The 25125-nt window shown below is 43.8% G+C and overlaps 1 protein-coding gene across 1 annotated transcript in view; it reads left to right on the top strand.

Annotated features, from left to right (window-relative positions):
* The window catches only part of LOC138809327 (RING finger protein 150), a 131025-nt gene that overhangs the window by 81695 nt on the left and 24205 nt on the right, over nt 1–25125 (top strand). The window contains exons 7-8 of the mRNA XM_069995859.1: nt 12984–13080; nt 18858–19068. Of these exons, the coding sequence (XP_069851960.1) occupies nt 12984–13080; nt 18858–19068 (308 nt within the window). The remainder of the gene's footprint in view (nt 1–12983; nt 13081–18857; nt 19069–25125) is intronic.

Genomic DNA, 25125 nt, shown 5'->3' with positions numbered 1-25125 from the left:
ATAAGAAAAAAATAGCCACAGCCAATAGCAGTGAAGTAGTTGTTTCTCTTGAGAATCTAGAAAATTTTCCAAATGCAACCAAGAAAAATCTATCTGTCTAGATAGTTATGTATATGTGTATATATATGCAGATATATACATACATATATATATGTATATATGTATGTTTGTGGCTGGATACTGTGGCCCATGTCTATAATCAAGTTACTTGAGAGGCAGAGAGCAGGAAAACTGTTATGTTGAGTCTAGCCCAGGCAAAAAGTTAGTGAGACCCCATCTCAACAAATAAACTAGTGGTGGTACTTGTCCATCAACTACCTATAAAACATAAACAGGAGAATCTCAGTCCAAGATTATCCTCAGGCAAAGAACAGAAGACCCTATCCAGAAAAATAACTAAAGGAAAGATAAGGCTGTTTTGTAAGACCATGAGTTCAAACCCTAGTACAGCCAAGAAAACAATACTTTACCCCTACAACCCATGCAGTATGAAATCATTCATTCATTGAAGGCACTGTAATGAATTAATTCCATATGACCACAAAGAATGCTGGAAGTTGCACAATAGCCATGCCAGAGTTGTGCCACAGTGTAACTTACCATGCCCTAGTCTGCAAAGTGACCCCATTTCAATTTTAATTATGACAAATTACATAGCTTTAGCAATCCTCACATTTTTATATTGGACCTAACTCCTTTCACAGTATACTATTTTAGAAGAATAAAACTCTAACAATGACCATGAGAAAGAAAACTTTCAGAACTTTAATTTTATCAACACGAGCACTTATCCAAGCTAGTACAGCATGGCTCAGGCTCCTCTTTTCTCACATGATTAATGAATTCTTGGCTCATTCCTGTCCAGCTATTTTTATTTCCTTATTTTGGATCCTGCTGTAAGTAGCAAAATACATCAAGCATTACTGAAACCAGATCATAATCAACTTACCGGGTTATAATCAATTACTGTTTGATCGCATACTAGCCCCCTATACATACTCTCTGAGTACTCCATGCATTTCTTTTCCTGGATGAGATTAAAATCAGGGTATTTCTTTGCCTGTTGCTGTTTCTCCCAGATAGTTTGCACTAATGGATGTTATCCAACAAATGCGGTGGTGTTTGCTTTTGCTGGATAATTTCTTCTAGTGTATTATTAAACTTTTGCTTCTATGAACATCCTAGACTCTTTTTCCAATTGTTTCCAGGCTGACTCACCCAAGAATTCTTTGCATCTCCTCCTTTAATACTTTGTTCTGTGGCCTTACAGCCCCTGACCTTCTCCTCTCTTATCATTTAGAAATCACTCCAGATGACCCAGATGTGTATTCATTTGTACCATGACTCTTCAAAAAAGCTCTGTTGTTAGTCTTTGTCAGAAATCCCTGCACATATGATGATAAACTGGTATCATGTAGTACGAACCCTCTTGTCTTGACATGGTGGTTATTGAAGGTGATTCATGTACATATACACCCTGCATTTCTACACCCCCCCATTCTTCCTTTTCCTGGGCCTTCTATTGCATCAGAAGATGAGGTTCCCTCAGATTGGGCCGGGCTCTGTGCACACACTGCAAGAGATCTGGCATGGCACGTACAGCACGTAGGCACCCAATTCACGTAGCATGGCAGGTCTGACTTCCGTGGTTTGGCCTTGATCCTAATGTACCACTAAGACATTTTCCAAGAATTGTTGGTTTTGCTGCATCATAGAGATGCTAAAAAAAAATGCACTAGACTGTGTTTTCAGGAGAGATTTTTATATCTTGCACTAGTGTATGTGATTATACATTTTAGCCATCAAAAGCTGTGTTACTGAAGCTGACTGTCTTCTTTTGTCTGGAGAATAAGTTGGGCCTGGAGTTTTTTCCATGGCTTTCATCTTTTGGGGGCATTTCTGTGCCTCAATGAGCGCTCACTCCCTTCTGTCTGAGTGAATTCTTTGGGCAGGCCAAAGGGACATAACGTCGTGTGTGTGTGTGTGTGTGTGTGTGTGTGTGTGTGTGTGTGTGTGTGTGTGTGTGTGTGTGTGTGTGTGTGTGTGTGTGTGTGTGTGTGTGTGTGTGTGTGTGTGTGTGTGCGCGCGCGCGCGCACACATATATGCTACTACTGGGACTTGAACTAAGATCTCAGCCTCCTAGATAGCTGGAATTACAGGTGTGAGCCACTGGTAGCTGGCTCCATATTTGATAAGCTTAAAGGCAAAATAATATATGTATTCTTTTCTACCTAGTGCCCATAATTTTTTTTCATATCACTACAGCCCTATTACTAATTGTGGAAATATTAGTTTCTTCTGTCTTTTTCTTTGATGTGGTGAAGTCTCCCTAATTGAGAAAAACTTTAGAATTATCTACTAGTCTACTGTTGATAAAATTGTTAGTAATGGGATGCTTCTTTTTGAACAACAGATATGTGTTTTAGTCGGTCATGGGGCTTGAACTCAGGGCCTGGGTCCTGTCCTTGAGCTCTTTTGCTCAAGGCTAGCACTCTTCCACTGTGAGCCAAAGCTTCTCTTTTAGTTTTTGAGTGATTATTTAGAGATAAGAGTCTCACGAGAACTTTTCTACCCAGGCTGGCTTCTAACCATGAACCTCAGATTGCAGCATCCTGAGTAGCTAGGATTACAGGTGTGAGTCTGTTGTCTGTGCCTGGCAACAACAGGTATGTTATAGGAATTTTGTACCAGAAATAGTGGGTGGTACCAGAAACGAAAGGACAAATGGTATGTTCCACGTTCTCTACAGAGAATAATTGAATAGGAAAGGCAGGAGTTATAATACAGAGTCAGAGTAGAGAATGAAACATGAAACAGTAATAATAACATATTTTTTTAAATTAGCAGAACTAGTACCAGGCACAAGGAATTGAGAAAATGCTTCACAGACAAAAACAATACCTTCCTGTTTCATAGTTTCATTGGTCCTTTATATGCTGTGGAAAATTGGTGAAATGTTGAACTAGCTCCTAACTCCTTCTTTGAAGTAACTACTGCCAACATGTATTTCCTTCCTTTATATGAATGCTTTGTTGTGTCCTTCCTTCCTTTTATTTCTCATGCCCTTTTTGACATCCCATTCTTTCAAAGATCATTATAAGAATTTGATAGAAATGGTACTAGATTCTTCATGGCTCCCTTGGACGCTGAAGCTGTGGCCAGTGCTGATGATGCTCTTACTCAAATAACTCAACCAAAGGCCCCTGGGGTGGTACACTGTGCAGACGCTTCACTTGAAGGGTCTTTGCATGATGTGACTGGAATTTTTCCCTGAGTTAAAACAGGGAAGTGTCTGGTCCTCCAGGAGTGTACTTCTTCAGACCCCACTGGTGGGGGTGGCTGTTCACAGCGCACCATCCTACCCACTGTGGAAGAAGAGAAGTTTGCCCATCTCAGTGCTGCCATTTGCGTATGTGGCTAGTAGAAGTCTTGTGTCCTGATGACTCGTTATGATCAGAGCTGGATCACAAATAAAATTCTCTAAGGCTCAAGCTATTCTTTGGGTGTGATCTCCCCAACATTTACTTGGTTCACAGATCACTGGCACTCACTCTTTTGTGTGTGTATTTCCTTAGAGTTTGTAAACAGTGGGTCCTGACGGGACTCTGAACAGTAGCGTTGTTGAAGTTGCCTAGGTGTTATCAGACCTCTAACTCCCATCCCAGAGGACGGGACACCATCTCCCCTCCCAGAGAAGCAGCTCTGGAGACACCTAGTGGACGCTGCGTGGGGAGCAGCAGTGGAGCCATATGCAAAGCTTTCTCAACAAGCAGGCGTCCTAAGGCTCTGAGTGACTTACCCGTCAAAGACCCAGCCTTCTCCAGATGGAATTAGTAAGATTTCCAGAGCTCATATGAGAGAGAACTCGGAGCTTGCAGCAAACGTACCTGTCCAACAGTGACTTGTGTCCAGCCAATGCCTTGGTAGACTATTCGGTATTTCCCAGAGCCTCTCCTCGTCTTTACTGGATACTTCCACCAAGCCCACCTTAGCAGATTATCACCACCCTGTCCTGTCCCAAAATTTCCTTGAGATTTGTATGTCACGATTCCTTAGTGACAAAAAAGTCAACACCAGGGGCTGGGAAGGTGGCTCAGTGGTAGCACGCTTGCCTCGCATACCTGAGGCCCTGGGTTCAATTCCTCAGCACCACATAAGCAGAAAAAGTCAGAAGTGGTGCTGTGGCTCAAATGGTAGAACACTAGCCCTGAGCTGAAGAGCTGAGGGACAGCGCCCAGGCCCAGAGTTCAAGCTCAATACCAACCAAAAACAAAAAGCAACACCAAAGCTGGACTCAGAAGCTCGTTTATGAACTTCTCTCCGCAGGGAGGAGCTAGTGCTTGGCCATACTCCCTGACAGCTAACACCTGATCGTAGAAAAATAATAACCCGAGGTAACAATGCACATCTTTGAATATAATCAAAAGTACTAAAAAATAGACACTATCCCCTTAAGACCTATAAACCCAGAGAGCACTTTGATTTAAGATGAGTTAAATGGACTGAATGCCTGTGAGGAGAGAAAAGCTTAACGTCTTTAGAAGTGAAAGATCTTTGTTAAATGCTGTAGTATGATCAGGATTCCGATTATGAGACCTATACCTAGTGAAGTACAAACAAGGAAAGCCTTTCTAGCTGGGCAGACATGGCCTCACCTGACTTTTACCCTGCTTGATTGGGAACAGCCTTTTTCTAAGATCCTCTTTTTGATGAGAAGGATGGTTATCAGTTGTATTCTTCACCTTTGACTTATTCTTTCATTCATGTTATAGGAATTATGTTATAGACCATTCTATGTTTAAATGTTTATTTATAGAAGTGGTACTTTTTTTGTCAGTCCTGGGGCTTAAACTCAGGATGCGGTACTTTTAAAAAAATAACTTTTAAGGTTCTTTTACTATTTTGGAAAAATTTTGAAAATATAAAGTTAACAAAAGCAAATCAGCTCATGATTCAGAAAGAATTATTGCTATATTTAATTTGTAATGAATATTTGTTAACAATGCATTATGTTTCTAAATATAGTAGAGTCAAGATATCAATATTTTGGTCCCACTTTCTCAGTTAACAGTAAAGAATAAGCAATTTCCTATAATAATTTTGGAAATTATTAAAAATAATTTAGTACTTACATAAATAATTGGGTTTTTTTATCCTAATCCTAGTGCTTTATCTCCAGGCCTGGACACCGTCCCTGAGCTTTTGTGCTCAAGGCTAGCATTCTTACCATTAGAGCCACAGCTCTCCTTGTAGCTTTTCTGGTGCTTAACTGGAGATGAGACTCTCATGGATGTTATGCTTGTGCTGGCTTTGAACCATGATGCTGAGATCTCAGTCTCTTGAGTCACTAGGATTACAGGTGCTAGCCACAGTGCCCCAACATAGAGTTCTTTATTTAAGTTGATTTAACCTCCTCCAATTCTTCATTGTTGAATTCACTTGTAGTTTTTAACCATTATAAGATTATGACCTTGGATTTTTATTTGGGGAGTTTTGTCTTCTTAATTTTTTTTCCCTAAGACACACTTCTAAAAGTGAACTCATTGGTTTACTAAGATTCCCTCACTATTTTGAGGGATCTTGACTTGCTTGCTTTTCTGAAAGGAGATTATGACTGACAGCTTGCTAGCAGTAGGGAAAGGATTTATATTCATATCATCCAGGAAGCAGGAAGTAGTATATTTTTAAAGATTTTTTTTGTCCGGTAGACAACTATTAGGGTGATTTAAACTCCTGTATCTTTGCTTTCTCTAAGATATTACTATTCTCAAACACAAGATCTTCATGTAAAATACTATTTTTAATGTAATTTGTCACTGATTGGAACATGTTTGCTAATTTGGGGTATATTAAAATGGAGAAATGCCACCTAGAATTAACTACATTTACCACTTTGGTTTTATAGTTTTTGTTAAATAGTGATTTTCTCACTGCATGATTTCATTTGTTTTTTTTTTCAACACTGTTTGACTTAGTGTTGAGTTGTTTTCTAAAGTTTTTGAATTTTCATCCACGTGTTTTTTATCTCTTTCTTCTTAGTTTAATCCTTTCCTATTAAGAAATCAAATAACTGGTCAAGTTAACTATGTTCTTCCAACTTACCTGAAAGCATGCCACTCTATGGTCTTGTTTTTCATAAAGAATATTTTAAAAACGATTCTTCCAGAAATGGAGTCTTACTGACAAAACATTCATGAATTGTAGTGGGGGGTTGAATTGCACAACACCTTGGAAACTTGATAGTTGCTATTAAAGTGACATTCGTGATGCTCTGTGTACAGAAATCCTGGTCTTGGATATATTCCCAAGAGAAAAGAACATGCTGGTGTCCACAGGAAGACTTGTCCCCAAATGCCCATCACAGATTTCTCCACAATAGCTATCAAATCGAAACAACCCACATGCTTGACTTTAAAAAAAAATCTGTAGATGAAATTCTACTTGTCAATAAAAGAAACAGCTACTGATAGATCCTAATGTATCTCAAGGTACAGATGAATTGACAAAACGTTATTGTGTGCAAAAGAAGCCAGCTGAAAGAGGAACAGGAGAGAGCTTTCTGGGGTGAGAGTTCTGTGCCTTTCACCCAGGTGGTATGCACCAAACTATGCCCCCACAAAAGAAGTCACCAGGTTTACTTGAGATTTACATGGTCTATTGTACAGTATAACTTCACTTAATGGAAAAGCCATGAAAGTACCAAAGAAGAGATTTCATAGAATTTAATTCCCTATACAGATTAGTCAAAATAACTTCATTTTTTATATTCAAAGTTTAGCTGATGGTGTTTCCATTGATTACTGCACCTGTTGATGTATGTGTACTACCATTATTACATCATTTAATCAAGGAATTAAAGGAAGGACACAGGAAGGAGGAGGGAATCTGGCAGATGGTGTCTGATGTGTGTACTTCTGTTGTCTTTTCAACAGAGCAAATGCTGCGTGAGTAAGGAACGGTCTTGCACTGTAATAACCTTGTTAAATATGGCATTCTGACTTCCGTGTCCTGTTCCCCGGTCCTATCCATCAGCTGGACACACAGATGAAGGCCACCAGGCTTTGCTGCCCCAGCCAAATGATATAATTAGAACAGGGTCAGGTGCTGAGCTCAGAGCCTGCAACACCAGAATCCTAGGGAGCAAGGCACCGCAACCCCTTGGTTAACATGCACCCCCAAAGTCAATGTCTCCCACTCTAGTTTTAAAAGGAACCAAGGACACTGAGTTTAGTAGCAAGAGGAATGGTTAGTACTAGGGGAGGAAGTGGTTGTTTTGTTTGGGGGATTTAGTTGGGTTGCTGGATTCTTTCATCCATTTATACCCCATACACTGGAGAGCTGGATGAGTGAAACAAATGCTTGGTTCTTACAATGTTTTACCGCTGAAAAAGTTCTATAATTTACAAAGTACTTTTGCATAAGTATATGTAATTGTATCTCATAATAGAGAAAACACCACTATAGCCCCTGGGTTTTACTACATCAAAGCCTTAATGCAAAAAGATAGGCCACAAGCTCAAAGCCGAGCTGGCTCAGATCTCAGAGCCAGTGATCTTTCCACGGCCACTGGCTATGGTTGGACACTTCCCTTCCCTCCCCCGCCCTCAGCTCTGCACTGCTCCTCTGCCTGAGAACTTGGCTGAAAGTCGGCTCTCCAGAGACGGATTTGCCTAACAAGAAATTTGTCTTTGACACCCTCAAGGCTCTCTAACTCTGGCTTACTTTGCTCATTCTTCCTCCTCTTCCTTTGCTTCCTCCTTCTCCTCTTTGTTCTTCTTTTCTCTTCCTCTCTTCTTCTCTCTTTTTCTTCCTACCCTCCTTCCCTCTCTCAACCATCCTTTTTTGTTTATTAGCTCTGTTGTATGAAACTGCTATCAGATTAGCATCTTAAAACCAAGTGATAACTTTGGAACAGTGATCAGAATACAGTTAGTACTGGGCCTTTCTTTTTTCATGTCCTTCTGTTCTGACATTTAAATTTATCATTATTATTATTATTATTATTATTATTATTATTATTATTTTGTCAGTCGGGGGCTTGAACTCTGGACCTGGGCACTCTCCCTGAGCTCTTCAACTCAGGCAAGTGTTCTCCCACTTCAGCTGCAGCACCACTTCCAGTTTTCTGGTGGTTCATTGGAGATAAGAGTCTCACATACTTTCCTGCCTGGCCTGGCTTCGAACCACAATCCTCAGATCTCAGCCTCCTGGGTAGCTAGGATTACAGGTGTGAGCACCAGCTCCCAGCTTCCATGTTCTTCTGTTCTGACATTTAAAATCATCTACATTTCAATGCAACTGAACTCGGTACACCTAAGATGCTGCTTCTTTACCTTGACTCATGTAAATTCCTCTTCCTTGGAATTCGTTTCTCTAGCTCAACTTTTCAAAGTTCCTCTCCTCCTCCATATTTCATGGTTTTCCCCATCCTTTAGGCTGCACAAAGGCCTCATTGTATGCCCTAATTTATTAATTTCCTCACAGAGTGACAGTTCCCTTCCCTAGATCCATGGCAGTTTTGTTTATTTCTGACTTCTCATTTATGTGTTGAACTACATGACTTAAAATAGCTAAAGTCACTGTTACTCAGTGAGCTTTTACCCAGCCCTGTATGACACATATTTAATTCCTACAGCCGCAAAGCTTATTGTCCAGAATTAATCACATGACCACAGTTACAACTAGGAAACACATGGTCTTCCCACGTGCTGGGTCTACCAGATGAACAAACAGTATTATTATTATCCTCATCCTACCAATAAGATAAGGTCTAGAGAGGTTTAGGGCTTGAAGAAAGTCATTGGAAGAAACAAAAGTGAGACTACTTCCCAACTGCCCCCTCTTCCCCATGACCATGGGGGAAGGGACAGAGAAAGAGCATAGAACTGGGCACTGACGTTAGGTCCAGGCTGGGACTAGGCTTAAGTCCTGTCCATACAGCCTACCAGGTGCTTACTTTAATGAGCAATAGCTTCCTCCTCATGAAATGAAAATGATTTTAACTCACCGGACGGTCCTGCTTTGGTCCTGCTTTTGGTCCTGGCATACAGTAGGGATAGAGTAAAGTAAGTAGTGGATACTGGCAGTAGTATTTACCCCTCAGAAGGGACATTTTGGCAGAAGCACTTATTATCTTTTTTAAGTCGCCGATGCTGCCTGGTGTTTTGGTACCTGAGCAAGTCATCCTTTCTAAGCAGCACTTCACAAAGGAGAGTGAAACACTCACTGATACCACAACAACAGCAACCAATCCCAATTCCAGGACGGTAGTGTTGAACACGCCTGCAAAAATGAGCAAGATGGAAAAGACAGGGGAAGAAATGTACATCGCAGGAGCTTTTCATACCTTTGGGTAAAAGAACCACAGCAAGCAGGAGTCCACACATGTGGAAACATTTTTATCTTGGTTTGTCCTTACTCCTAAATGAAATGTGAGACCTGATTAGCCATAATCACCTCAGCAGCAGCATGGAACTTCTCTTCTTGAAAGTGTTGGAAGCTTTTACTGTAGAATGTTTGCTTTGCTTTGGTAAGTAGGAATGAAACCAGTTTTGTTCCCCTTCTGCTTTAGTTCCAATTTGCCAGGGTCTTTAAGAGGTAGACATGCTTGTCCTAGAACTTCCCTATACTGCCTTTCTCATGCTGTTTGTTGAAATATGGAATGCTGGTGTCAGCTCCACAACTGAGAAGAGCTCTGACTGACTTTGCCTTTAAGATGTTTCCTTAATTGTTGGTGTACTTAAATTCCAGATTCCTGCCCTATATTTTAGTCTGCCCACCACTGCTATTTTTCTTTCCATTCAAGACAGAAAAAAATGCTCTGTGGTCACAGTTATAAGAATACTGTTTCAATATTTCATGGTTCGCACAAGAAATATGGTGCTAGAAAAGTGAATCTTAATAATAAACATGATTGCTCTATACATCAGTTCAGCACTTTTTTACTTTTAGTTCTCTAAGGTTGTTTTTTTTTTTTAGTTTGCAATTATTTGCTTTCATTGTTGGGAAGGTTTTTATCAAAGAGTAGCAGTTGTAGTAATCTTGCGATGTCTAATATCAAGATGCAGGAGCCGTAGTAATAAGGTTAATTAAATTTACAAGTTAGCTAATCCCCCAGGATTTGGCAAGGGAGGCGTTAAGTTTTATTTTTTGAGACAGTGCATTCAAGCATAGGCTGGTCTGGGATTCACAGTCCTCACGATTTCTGGGATTACAGTCGTGAACACCGGGTACAGCAGGATGTGTACCTGCCTCTATTCCTAAGATAGAATTTCATCAATGAGTGACAGAAGCTTAGGAAAGTCCTAAGATTCGAAAGTCCGGAAGCAGCGCGTCCTGCAGTGTGCATTTCAGGGGTCTTGGCCTGCTTGTCAGCGAGCAGTCACTGGAGGCTTTGCTGCTGCCTTGAAGGGCGGGACCTTGTCTTCATCTCCGTACCCAGTTCCTAGTACAGAACAGGATGGAACAAGAGGGTGACGTAACTAGGGCGCTATTTTAGGAAGATAAATCTGGCGACGATGAGTGGGATGAGGAGAACAGGAAAAGGCCTGGCAGAGCGGAGAGGGGTGTAGATGCTACCGCAGTAACAGACAGCGGAAGATAATGAGGCTGAACGGGACGGCGGCTGAGGCAGCACGAGTGAATCAGAGCTGGTGACTGGGTGGAGAAGCGGAGGAGGTGTCCCCATCACCCAGCCAATGTGTCTTGAGCATCCGCTGTGGCCAGGAACTATCGCAGTTCAGGGATGCAGCCAGGAATGGTTTTGTTCTCATTGAGCTCACATGCCTATTGAAGGAGGTTGGGTTCTCTAGAGAAGGGGAGTCAGAGGGAGATAGACAGAGAGCTATGTAGAGGAGGGCTACATGTCAGGGCTGGCAGGTTGTAGGTCTTCAGGGCAGGTCTATGGTCCGTAACCCATGAGTGGATGCTACAGTCACAAGGTGGAATTTCTTCACAGGGAAACCTCATCATTACTCTGGAAACCTTTCAAATGATTGGATAAGACGTACTTAGGTTATTAAGCATAATCTCCTTTGCTCAAAGCTCACCAATCACAGGCATAATCTACACTTGCATACCAAGGACTAGATGAGTGGTGTCTATGCTGAGTAGACCCAGGGAAACGCACAGAGGTCAGGCAGGTACGACAGAACTGTGGGGGTGTTTGAGGACAGTGGGCAGCTGCTGTGGATCGAAGTTCCAGGAAAGCCTTCTCTGCTTGAGTCGATATGTCCCCATTGTGCAGGGCATGCTGGGACGGGAGGACATTAGGAGATTTGTCTAAGTCTTAACATAGGTAACGGTTGGTCCTGCCAGCATCATGGCTCCCATCCATGACGTGCAAAAATCACACATGAGCCACCTGCCTCCTGGGTACCATCAAAGGGACCAGAATAATTGACTTGTCCTAGGAACGTCACCCACTGGTGAGCAAGTTTGTGTGCGGAACCTGTTTCTGGAGAGTACAGTGTGACCCTAGGAAGGCCAGTATTCTAACAGCACCCTTTCTGCTTGTCACCCTCCTGCTCACCGCTGCACCGGGACTGGGGTGGCCTCCAAGGGCCCAGCTCAGGGCCGCTGTATGGTCGCTCTGCAGGAACTGCTCATTCGGCCCAGAATGTTCTTCCTCTTATCCCTCTCCCCTTTGTGAGGGCCATTTCCACAGAGTCCACACGTCTCAGCTTGTCCTTCCCCCTGCAAAACCTGAGCTCCCGTGTGCACCCCGGTCATGAGTCCCCAACACACACACATTCTTTGTTCTTCCGTCAGGCCACTGTCTTCACTCGGTTATCTGTTTATATTGTATTTGATTAATGTCTGCCTTTCCTGTTCCCCTAACCCAAGGTAAGGAGCCAGGCCACCATCGCCAAGCAGTAAACTTGCAGGGCTTCTGGAACAATCACCTGGAAACACAATCCCATAGCCTGCTTGCTCGCTCTTCCTTTTTGTAAGCCCCAGTCAGGTCTGATCCCATTCATGTCTCGGCCCATCCTTGGTGTGTGAATTCTTCTGAATTTCAGTTTAACCGAACTCTTCCCCAAGTCAGGAGGTTCTTTTTAAACAGTTGAGCCCAGAACCCCCTAGCACAAAGCACATGAGCTTTTCAGAACGGTGAGAACAAGGATGAAAAGTGGAGAGCAGGTGGAAATATCTGAGACTCGTGCCCTGAGGAGCAGAGAGTCAGGAATGGATGGAATGTTCTGAGGAAGCCCTCATGAGAACACAGGAAGTACTCTCTCTTTGTACCCTCACCCCATGGGGAAATTCTGGATGGTTCTGCCCAGGATCTAAAGTCTCTGAGTAAGAAGAGAAATTTCTGACTGGCATAGCGAGTGGGTTGGGGATCCACCTTGCTGCTCCCCCATGCGAGATGAAGGCTCAGAACACGTGGCACTTGACCTTGGCAGTGCAGGTGAGCACTTTGCTAAAGACAGGCCTGCTCCCACGTGCCGACTCCACGCCGCCCTCCTCACTGGCTACGGCGTTGAGAGCCAGAGCGACGTCAGGTGTCCTTTGTGCTATGAAATGCTCCAGGTACCCCTCTGCCCTTTTATACTAGTACCCAAAATACAAATAGAACTCAGCCTTTGCTTGGTAGCTGTCTTCAGATTTTGTAGCAAAAGGAATTGGAGATTTTTGAAAAAGAGCCTCCATCAAATCCTCCCTCCGGGCCTTGTACAAATTTTCCCACTTGCGATGTTGCCATTAAACATTCTTCTGGTTGAGAATGAGAGAAATCTCTCCCCTTCGGCATTTCTCTGTCTTCTAGAGAGCGTGAGCTGCAAATCCTGGGAATCCAGACAGATGTGGGGCTGGCTCATCACAATTGATAGTGGAACACACTTCAGCCCAGGACCTAGGTGGCAGGGGCTCACATCTTGACCCTGCCACTGAGCAGTTCCGTGACCCTGGACAAGTAGCTGGGCTGCAGGGGACTTAGGCAGAGTCTGCACTTACCAGCGCTCTATGGTTCTCATTGCAGGCATCTTTTCCACAAGTCCTGTGTTGACCCCTGGCTTCTAGACCATCGCACCTGCCCCATGTGCAAGATGAACATTCTTAAAGCCCTAGGGATCCCGGTAAGCACAACACAGCTGACACCATCGTAATGTCTGTCTTTCTGCATTACACCAAAACAGGGGCCAACTCTTAGCTGGATTTTCTGTGTCCATCCAGCCACACAGCAGTGGCTGTATCCAGTGAAACCTCCAGAGAACTCAAGAAACATTCCTCCTCTTGCTCTTTCTCAACCTAGGACACCCAGATCCTTGGCCGTGTCATTGTGTTTGTGAGTGAGTCAGGGTGGCAGCAGGCAGCTCCCAGGGACCTCGTCTGCGGGGACTGGGACACCAGGAGATAGGACGAGCAGTCGCCCATTGGCTGCCGCTTGGGCGGCCACCCTGCTCAGTCCTCGAGGAGCTGTGCGTGCACGTTGCTCATCTGGCCTCATGGGCTTCTGGCTGTGACAGGGAAATGACTGTTTCCCCACCCCCAGCACTGGGAAGCAAGGACAGTGGCTGAGAAGTGAGCTCAGAACCACATCTCTGCAGGGACCTGGATGGAACCGGCAAGTTAAGCCAGAACTGTTGATTCTAGCTCTCCCATAGAGGCGAGTCTGCAGTTCCACATTTAATCTCCTCCCCAGGGCAGAGAGCTCGGCAAGCTGGCTACGTGCTCCGGGGAAAGGCTTTCCCAGAGCCATATCTCTGAAGCCCAGTGGCGGTGGCGGTGAGACTCAGCCACTCCTAGCAGAGGAGGGCAGGGAGCAGGCCAGGCCCCCGAGTCCAAGCACTGCGCACAGAGATGGGAGGGAAACCACACAAGCAAATTCCAGAAAGCAGCCCCCCTCCCTTCCCCGCAGTCAGTCCATGCTCTCTCCTCATAGCCAATGGCAGAGACTAAAGGGAACATGACCTGCCCCTAGCTGACACTGAAGAGGAGGATCAGATCATGTATTGGAGGTTTCTTTAATGCCAAAAGCCCACTTAAAAATATCAGAGTGACTGTCGCAGATGGCAGAGCTGATGATGATGAGGCCAGGCCCTGGCTGCTTTTCCAGTCCTGGGCCAGCTGCCTTTGTGCCAACCATATGCCCGTTTATAGGATTGATCCACCACACACAAATCAAACCTACATGACTAAACTACCTTGAAAGACAATGTCTTACATGTTCAGGCCAGAGATGTAAATGCATAGTGTACTCACAGTAAAAATCCACTAGAGCCAATGTGAAAGGTTAAGAGAGACTAGCCTTTCTACCAGACACTGGTGACGAAAAAAAATCAAACTTCACACCAAGCATGGTGGTTCAGGCCTGTAATCCTGGTTACTTGAAAGGTAGCTGATCTTGATTCCAGCTAGGGCAAAAAGTTTGAGAGATACCATAGCTGGGCGTGGTGGCACACACCTGTTGCCCCACGATGAAGAAGACAGTGGCTGTACACAGTAAGGCTCATCCATCATCCTCAGCAACACAGGGGAAACACAATGCTATTACAATAGCATCACAGCCCAGGCTAGTGTGTGCATAAAGTGAGACTCTACCTCAAAAATAATCAATGCAGAAGGGAGCTAGAAGTGAAGCAGAGACCCTGCCTAGCAAGCATGAGGTCCTGAGTAAACCTGTATTACACACACACACACACACACATACACACGCGGGGAAAAAAACAAAGACTTCTATCTTTGTGTTCTGTGTACTTCTGAGTATAACTGACTATTTTAAGGGAGCCAGTAAATGTGGGGTATGTATGTGTGTCTTTGCTCTCTAAGCCCTTCACCATCTTCATAATTAAAGGAAGCCGGATTGTACATTGTGACCTAGTTCCTGTGGCTCAAAGCCTATGTGTCAGCCTGGATCTTCGGTCAGGATAATGAAACCAAACAACTTCATGGCACTTAAATTTTGGACTAAACAGTTTCTGACTCCAAACTTTTCCCCTTGAGGTAGCTATCATTTCTCCAGGGACTACTTGCAGAAAAGTTACAAATACAACTATGAATGGCTGCTAAAATAGAATTCCTCGGTAGTTGTTGGGATTGTTCTCAAATGTACTGAGATTGTGCAGTTGAACATTCTGGCCATACTCTAGTGCCTACCAAGTAGGGCAGGATTTTACTTAATTTGGAGGAAAAAAAATGTTGGTCTTATCTTTTGGATTTTTCCAAGGGTTTTGAACATAACCGTCAGCCAAGCTCAACCCGCCGAACAGCACATCCTCCGTGAAAAATAAAGCGCAAGTAGCAGGGGATAGCGCAGGAAGCCCAGGCATTTCCCCGCCCACCCGCCACAGAGGCCTCTTCTGTTTTGTCCTAGAGAATGGCAAAGTCACAGCTCTGGCGGAATCTGGGGCTTGTTCCTTTCTATGCTAATGAGGTAGTTTCTGTGCCTTCATTAAAACCCTGCGTGTCATCTACAGGCTCTCTTAATTAGAAAAGGCTTCTTCTACCACAGTGTTCAATTGAGCTTAAAGAAATGATGTTAGCGTTTTTAAAGACAGGGTCTCGCTATATATCCCAGGATGGCCTTGAACTTGCCATGTACCCCAGGCTGGTCTCAAACTCATAATCCTCCTGCTGTAGGCTCCAGAGGGCTAGGACTGTAGGTTTGCATGACCCCTCTTGGCTCACCATTTCTTTTTATTTAAAGAACACTGAAAAGACCCGTCGCTCTCTGATAAGTGGTGTCTGTTGATTCCTTCATTTCTGTGTCCTTTTCATGGACTTAAGTATTCAATAAATGTCTGTGAAATAATAGCACTCCAAGTCTCAAAGGCTTTCAATCCCAGACTCAGACTTTACAATTTACACTGATTCTCCTTGGAATAATAGCCTTGACTCACAGACACCTTGGCTGTAACCATCACCCACTAGGTCATTCCAATCCAGGCAGTACTGTTATATTATTTTTGTTTGCATTTTTTGATTTGGTTGTTTTCAACCAAGAATCCGTGTACCTGCCCATGGTGTAAGACAAATAGGTGTATGTCAAGCGTGAAGAGCTGGAGTCACTTCTTTTTATTAGTGATTTCTCTGCAAGGAGCTAAAGAATGAGAGCACAGCTCACGGATCAAGAAGTGCCCCCCACAGCAGGTGTCTGTCCCCAGTATATTTTGCTCAAAGAACTATCACACTAAACTGGAAGTGTTGGGAGTTCTTGCCTATTGAAAGCATTTTATCCCTTGGCCCTACAGTACAGTGCTTTGATCCTACCTTCTACCCAGCCAGGTCCAGAGCTGTTTTTGTACATCAGCCCAGGTTAGTGGATCTCCTAAGCTACTGTAATATACCAGCAGCCCCCTTTTCCCACCAACACTGTCCTGATAAAAGTAGGTTGACGGCTCCCTTCTAGAAAAGCCTGTGTACCTGATATTTCCACAGTTCTCCACTGTCAATCTATTTTCATTGCCCAATGCTGTGCTGAATTTCTGTACCTTCATGGGATTTGTTTGCAAACAGAATTTGATGTCTTTTTTTTAAATTCCAATTGTGACTTTTCCTAGAAATATGTAACTGGGTTTCATTTCAAAATGTTCTGTTGGATGAGCCACCTAGAGTGGATGTAACTGTCAGTTTTCCTTAGTGAACATCTTTCCATAGTGTATCTTACATTTTGCATGGAACGTCACAGCCCTTAAGGTATTTTCTCAAGTCTTCTTGTCACTCATCTTAATCAGATACATATGTGCCCACATTTTCAGGGCAGGAATCAGAGACTCAGATAAAACGTTCAAATCAACGTTTCCTGAACACATAGTTGTCGTGAGCAGAACACTTCATGATCCATACCATGTGATTGCTTCTCTTCACAATGCTCATGGCCAGGAGACGAAGCAAATACATGATCCTCAGCCACACGGAATAGGAGAGGTGCTGCAGGACTGGCAGTGGCTGCTTGGGAAGCAACACTGGCTAAAATGTAACATTGAGCTGGAATGAGGGGGCCTAGGAATCCGCCTGGAGTCAGTTGGAGACCTTGGGGATGGGAAAGGAGTGGTGATGGGGACAGGCGACACTGAAGAGAGGGACGCACAGCTCCATTTCCAGAGGGTGAAGGTGAGGTCGCAGAGATAGGCTGCGGCGGGCCAGGCATCTGCCCTGTCACAGCTGGGAGCGTGTAAGAACTCCGGAGGGGAAGGAAAGGAGGGCGCCCATGCTTGTTTTGTCGCTTTCTTTTCTCTTTAAAAACATTCTGGTAAAAGAAAAATTGTGATTGAAATAAAGCGAGAAAAGACTAGGAGGAGAGAGAAAGCCTGGTAATGGAGAGAGAGAGTTCATGTCCAAATGTCCAAATCCCTCACGATAGTAGATTTCGCGAGTGGGTCATTCTGCGAAGTGAATTTTGACAAATTGAGTTTTAGAGGATTGGTACCCTTCCAGAAGAGACAGAGGCAAAAGACAGAGAGAAGAACGGTCCGCACTCACTCTGCGGGCCTTCCGCCCGACAGTGGAGGCCCCGTGTGGCGTCCACCGCTGAGGGACCCAGCCGCGGGGAAGTAGAACCAGGGGACGGCACTGCACCCCGTCTCCTGCTTTGTGCTCCCCAGGAGTCCAGGGGTCTTAATGAATTCTGAATATAGCATGTGATGCCAATTCCAGGGTCCACCCAGAATTCTCTTCCCTCCATCCAGCCATGTGTTCTGCATATACCATTACCACGCATCGAGCTGAAGTTCAGCCCAAAGTACAAAACAAAATCACGCCCATTCTTCATGTACCTTTCTTCTGTATTTTAAAATGAGTCTTCATGAATTCACATAGACAGCACAACTAAAATCTCATGTAGGAGAGAGAGAGAAAAATGCATTCACATTGCTTAAACAGAAGATCAAAGAATGAACAGTTCAGTGAGTAATATTTTTCTCAGTCGTCCCAGTAGTTAGAGGAGTTCAACTCTGGCTGCAACTCCTGCCCAGCTCAGTGGAGCTAGCTCTGCTGCTTTGACCTTGGCCGGAGAGCAGGCAGCCAGCTCAGGGAGAAAGGCAGTGACGGAATGAATGAGGTGATCTCACCTTATTTTCATGGTCCTGATTTTGAAGTTTAAGATGATGGATGATGGATCCTGTGTCAAATACATAGGAGTCTTTTTCTGAAGTTAGGCTGTAGCCTACTTTTTCTTGTATTTCTTTTGGAAGAGGGTGCTGTTCATGGGGCTTGAACGCAACACCTGGGCTTTGCCCCTGAGTTTGCTTGCTCAAGGGTTCTTGCTCTTCTACTTGTATCACAGCTCTACTTCCAGCTTTTTGGACTTTCCTGTCCCAGCTAGCTTTGAATTGCCATTCTCAGATCTCAGCCTCCTGAGTTGCTAGAATTATAGGCATAAGCTACCAGACATGCAGCTGGCTTATTTTTTTTAAGCATCCTTGCACAGTGTTTTGTGTATGTTTGTTTGTATATGTGTATCTTTAATGAGCACTTCACAGTGAGTCAGATTCCTCTCTCCTCCAACTTTTCTCCCACCAGTGTATTTGTAAACAGCGGTGAGTCCCTGGGGATAGTTACTAAGATGTCAACTCTATCCTATGTGGTAAACACTGCATGAAAGGAAATTCCCTCAAAAATAAATATCCCTTGTTTCTCCAAAGTATTTAAGCATGGAAATCTTGCTGCTTCTCCAATTAAATCTGCAGAGCTTTCTCTAACAGGAGCCTTTGTTAGGAGATTTTGGGAAGATCTTTTCATGTGAATGTTAAGATTTTTTTTCATGTGAATGAACTATATTATAGACTTAAATAATAAAATAGCTGGAGAAGAAAACAGTAGAAAAGTTAATTTTCTTTTGGGACAACATAGTGTAGAGACATTTCATGTGTAAATGAGTGGCATGCTCTGAGAACAGGCTCTCCTCTGCCCTCAGCCCAATGCGGACTGCATGGACGACCTGCCCACCGACTTTGAGGGCTCACTGGGAGGACCGCCGACCAATCAGATCACAGGGGCCAGCGATACCACCGTGAACGAAAGCTCAGTCACTTTGGACCCTGCCGTGCGGACCGTGGGAGCCTTGCAGGTGGTCCAGGACACAGACCCCACGCCCCAAGAAGGTGAAGTCATCTTTACGACTAACAGTAAGTTCTGTGGTGCCTGACAGAGCCATGGCCCTAGGGCTCTGGCCTTGTGGGAGCTGGAAGAGGAAACCCTTCCCCAGGCAGCCAACGCAAATCACATGAGTAGATCATGGCCAGGCATACCAGTCATAGCCGCCCGGCTCTTAGAAGCCAGATCATTCCAGAGTCAGCAGGACAGACGGCAGACAGGCTCTGGGTGTCCACACTCGGGCCTCTGGGGACACCTGGACATTCACCACAGCCCTGGATATTCTCCCCACCCTTCCCCACCCTCCAGCAGGTGGGACAGGGAGCCTGGCAAAGAAGCGACAGCAGGAGACGCTCCGGTGGACACGTAGACTATTTCCCCCTCCTCTGTGTGTGTGTCCTGCACATGTGTGTTCGCTCTAGCCTCCCAGGAGTACCTGTGGCTAGGAGAGCTTGTCTGGCGTGTGTACACGTTGCTGTGCGATCCACATGGAAACGGACCTCTATTATTTTTATTTAAGAGACAAGGTCTTGCTGCTGGCCTGAATGCCTGTGTTCTAGCAATGCTCCTGCCCTAGCCTAGCAAGTAGCCGAGACTACAGGTGTGTCCCATCCTATCCGACTTAACACATTTAAGTTTCATTTGGATGTGACCATTCTTCCTCGCATCTCCCGCACAGACTGCCACTGAACCCTGTTCTGTGTGATGGCAGTTATCAAAAAAAAATTTAAATATCTGTGTGAGCATGAAGATTGAAGGTCAAAGCTAAAGTACCTACTATTTAATTTAATCGAGTAAGAGATAAAAGCTTCAGGAGTTCTAAGAAAAATCAGCATGCAAATTAACTGAGGTTTAAAGTTAAAAGAGTAGGTGGATAATGTAATTTTTAAACAGAGTGCATTTCTTTCTCTTGATAGAAGTAACCTATTCAGTATGGAAGAATGAGAAATATAAAGAAGCAGAATGAAACATCTTGGGATGTTGCCTTTTAAGTCAGCGTCTCATTTTTTGTCTTTGTGATTTTTATAGATCTAAAAATTATGCTAAAAAGTAAAGATAAGCATTTCAATATTAATTCTTGAAAGATAGGAAGGGAAGAAGGAAGAAGGAAAAAGAAAGAAAGACAGAAAGAAAAGGGAGGGAAGGGAGGAAGGAAGGAAGGAAAGAAGGAAGGAAGGAAGGAAGGAAGGAAGGAAGGAAGGAAGGAAGGAAGGAAGGAAGGAAGGAAGGAAGGAAAGGAGGGAAGGCAGGGGGAGGGAGGGAAGGCAGGGGAGGGAGGGAAGGAAGGAAGGGGAGGGAGAGAAGGAAGGAAGGAGAAAAGGAAGGAAGGAAAGAAGGAAGGAAGGAAGGAAGGAAGGAGAAAAGGAAGGAAGGAAAGAAGGAAGGAAGGAAGGAAGGAAGGAAGGAAAAGAACCAGAATACCATTATTTAAACTTAGTCTCTTTTTAACATTATGGCCTATTTCCTCACCATCTTTTCTGACAGAGCTGAGATAGTCCTATAGAGTTCAAATGCTCTCTAGAAGACTTCAAAGAAGGTAACCTAAAGAGGAAGTGACTTTTAGAGGTGTAAGGACCTCAAGATGGAAACATTGCTCACTAGATAGTTAAACTCCTGATGCCTGTTGACGACAGGTCTACATTGAGGCTAATAATAATGCAATACCAGGCAAATATATGCCACAGTACAAAATTTAAAAAACACATGCGTAAAGATCATTTTAATAACATACTTTACTTAATCTAAGAGATCCAAAATATCTTATATTCCTTTTTGGTGTCCTATCTTCAAGATGTAGAACACATTTTACGCTTACAGAATATTTTAGTTTAGACTTGCCACTTTCCAAGTGCCCAGTAACCATGTAACCGGTGGTTACCATATTGGAGAACACAGATGTAGTATCTCAATAATTTAAATAGGAGAAACTTAAGGATTATTATTATTATTGCCGGTATAAACTTCTAATTTTGACCATGAGAAAATTGTGAGCAGAGGATAAAAATGTGTGACCCAAGTCAAATGGTAAGTTCCCTTTTTAAGAAGAGGACAGTCTTATGATGTTTCCCTATATTGAAAATCTTACCTCACACCATGAGACATGTAGTCACACTGATGATTTTTTATCACCAGTTCAAAAAAAAGAAAGAAAGAAAACTTTAAGACATGAGCATTTTTTAGGACTGTAAGAAGAACAAAATAAAAGTTGGATGATTATCCTTACAATTGAATGATGACTTGATTTTCAAGAGATAATGTATCATCTCTTAGATTCCTCATTTTGAAAAGTGACCGCATATTTCATACATCTTGGGAAATCGCAGAGGACCTAAAAGCATTTTAAATTCAGTGTAGATTAAATAACATCCCAAATGAAATTGATGTAAGTATGCCATGGGTTAACAGCCAAAAATAATGAAATAGAAAATTACGGTCTGTATCTGACTCCTCACCTGTGAGCTGTTTGGACATAAAATACAGCTAGTGTTGAAGTTATAGCAGGCAACCGTTAAAGCTTATTGAATATAAATAAGCCTGAAGCCAAACCTTCAGTTTACAACAGGAGCAAGCTAACAGGTAGTTTCAAAGGAAGGGTTGGATGAAGAGGCAGAGAGAATAAACAGTATCTAAAGTCAGGAGCCTAAGTGGAAGATGAAGAGTTTGCCTCGTTCCTCCTTGTCCTTGCCCATTTCTACCCCTCTCCCTCTTTTCCTGGTGAGTAGAGCTTGCATGCTTATAGGTCCAATGCGCATCAAAGGCATTTCAGCACTTTTGGGGGAGAATGTGAACAGATTGTGTTCAGAGGGAAGATGAGAAGATCTGACATTAGAAAAAAAAAAAGTTCCATAAGGAAAAGAAAAGTAATTACAAATCCAAGAAAACCCAAGCTCTTCCAAGAGGCATTCTTGCTTATGTGTTTTTAAACATTTCTGACATCCTGTCTTCTGTAACCTCGTGTGGCAATCAGGATCCCAGTCTTTCTCCTCCCTGTCAGTGCGGAGGGCTGAGTGCATGAATTCCCACATGCCACTCAGCAGCTTTTATCTGCAGGCCCAATCATGCCAAAACATACTTTGCCTCTGACTCCCCAGCTTTGGCTGAAAATTACTGTGCTTGCTTCTACAGGGAAAATAGTTTCCTAGGAACAAAGGAAAACATAGCTAAACAAATAGCCCTGTGTCTTTGGAGACTCCTGAGTGGAGGTAGAGAAAGACCCTAAGGGAGCCTTTATTAACCCACAGCCCTTCAGTGCCACTCCACATCACGTGGGGGGGGGGCCTAGAAACTTCCCTTTATTGTTCAAGGAGATTGTAGAATCCACCACCCATTTCCTTCTTTCCCTACCAGTGTCCTGTGGTATTTCCTAAAGATCATTACCATTTGCCTTCCATCTCTAATTGGAAAGAAACCACTGTAGATGCAAGGGATGGAAGCAGAGAGAGATAGACTCAAGTCCGCCCACAGGACATTCTGAAAAGCAACTGACAAGATGCATGTGGCCATGTCTAGTCTTTGAGCTTTCCAGATTGGAAAATAAATCACAGGAATTAGTATGGAGGCTAGTAATTCAATGGCTAGGTAGTCCAAGTCTCTGGGAAATGTCTTCTGCCAACGCTCTGTCAACTCTGGTCCTCAAGGGAAGAGTTGTGCGTCTACCGTATTGAACACACATGGCTAGTGACATTGCCGAAATGCATCTTAATTTTGCTGTACTGACACTGAGAATGCATCAGTGGGTGTGATGTTCCCACACCTGGATGAAAACTCCAGCGGGCCCAGGAGCTGTCTGTTTATTCTTAGGTAACTGACAGTTCTAAGAGTCCCTTGAGGTCCCAAACACAGACACCAAACAAGTTGATATTTCTGACGAGCCTCAAACACTGGCACAAGAGTTCTGATGAGCTCTTTCCCTTCCACTCCCAGCATCTCAGTAGAGAAGGATGTGTGTCGCTGACACACAAGTCCTTCTGCAAACTGCAAGCCTCCAGCTGTCCATTTTGAGCCAAAGTCTCCTACAATCCCCTTGCCCATACAGGAGCTCATTTTAGATAAGACCCATGTTGACCCCCTGTCTAACTTGCTCTCCTACCTGGCCACAATGATAGAGACTCTCACAGATCACCTCTCCCAGTCCAGCAGGACCCTCTATAGACAGAGGAGAAATCCACGTCCACCCTTGGCTAAAACAGAATGCTTAAGCCTTTCTAAAGTTTGAGTCCAGTGTGGCTGAGTCCCACCTACATTGACCCCCACCTCCAAACCCCTCAGGAGCATCCTTCATAGACCTAGAGATTGACAAATATCCTTTCCCAACCCATCAGCTGCAGGAGGAGATTCACCATGACAGCACTCTATCCAAACACAAGCTCCAAGCCAGTCATCTGCCTTCTACCGCTCTCCTCTTTTCTCATCTTTGCAGATCATGGGGTCACTGCACAGGTGTCCTTTGTATGCATTGTCCATCTCAATAGGAGAGTGGTGGACTAGAAGGGTGGGTGAAGTAGGAGAATTGGTCACCTATTTCTTTGATATCGATACCTCTTCAGGAGAAATTGAGGCAGGGAAAGTCCTATCGAGCATGAAAGGAGTCATTTCTGAGTGCTTTTGTGATCTTTGCCTGAACATCATAGTTTTAGCTGGTGTCAGTGCCTAAACTGAATTTCCTTTTTTAAAGAAGCTAGAGATATTAAACTCTTTGGGGTTAGAATACTTTTGTTTATACAAATAGGTAATGGTATGTGTACTCATACGCTCGTATTCTTCAAAGTGTGCTGACAAAAATACCTGCTGTGGCCTGGCTGGAGTCATTGTTTTTGTCAGCTCTAACAGCCCTTGTGTTGGGCACACAGGACTCCCCGGGGACACACATTTCAAACTAATTATGGAAAATGAAAAATAAAACATTTAAAAAGTTCATTCAGAGACTTGTGTTTAGTCTCTGAAATGACCCACTTTCTCTGACTCAGGGAACTCCGTAGAAACCTCTGGAGATTCTTCACTGCTAAACACACATTCACTTAAAGTAAGACCAGAAGTGGATTCACTCCCATTTTCTACAGCCTGTGTTTTTGGGGAAGCAATGGATCAAGTATTTGGAGTATCTGCTGTATTCAACAGTTTTAAATGCTGTGAGGCTTGCTCTGACACCAACCTGAACATGGAAATTAAAAAAAGATATATTCAGGACTTTTCCAAGGAAGCTGGTCTTCATGAGTCAAAACAGCTGAGGGAAAGAGAGAAAATCTATGTGAACATCACACTTCTGTTTGGGATACGTGACTACATTTACTGCATTTGACGGACAGCAATTTCCAGGTTTTGTGTGACTACAAAGCATGTGGATGCACTCAACAATGAGCATATTTAAGAGAATGAATGCTTAGCTGTCTCCCCACAGGCCCACAGGTTCCTCTCCTAAAAACCCAGGGCCCGCCAGTCCCCCCTCACCTAGCGCTTCAGCTAAATCAGCAGCACCTTACGGGTGGTGCTACCTCCCGCATTGGCTAGCCCCAGCATCACTGGTTCACTTGTGATCTCTGTCTTCTTCCTGGGGAGCAGTCCCAGCTCTTTCCTGCCAGTTCCCCAAGGGATTTATCAGGCCAAGAGTTGGGAATAATCACTGAGAATACATGAACACATCTAAGGAAAGAAAGAAAAGCTAATCAACTCCTGCAGCCTAGGGGTTGAGAGTGCATGGCTAAGGACATCTACTTTTCCTCCTGGGCACTGTCATCTGAGCATATCAGGAGAATGGGCTACAGGTTGCCAGACAGGTTTCATGTAACCTTAGCCATCAGGGTCATTCCGGCCACATTCCTCTCTTTCTAATGACATATGGCCTTGTCTACAGGGAGAGATGAGTTTGTTAGTAAACCTTGATATTTGATATAAAAAAAAAACTATCAAGCTTTTCCGTGTTCATGAGGGAGCTGTAAGAGTAAGTTGCCACATCTGCTTATTTGACTGGCCTTAAAGCCAAAAATGGCGAAGTAGCTGCCCTTCACTATGCTTAAATACGCCAGCTGGAACCAGCCAGGAGAATATCTCCCTCGCTGCCAGTGACAGTCCCCTTAGCCTTGGGATGATGA

The sequence above is a fragment of the Dipodomys merriami genome, unplaced genomic scaffold (genome assembly GCF_024711535.1).
Source record: "Dipodomys merriami isolate MVZ:Mamm:240054 unplaced genomic scaffold, mDipMer1.0.p SCAF_491, whole genome shotgun sequence".
Classification (NCBI taxonomy): Eukaryota; Metazoa; Chordata; class Mammalia; order Rodentia; family Heteromyidae; genus Dipodomys; species Dipodomys merriami.
This window is presented reverse-complemented; position numbering and strand designations above follow the sequence as displayed.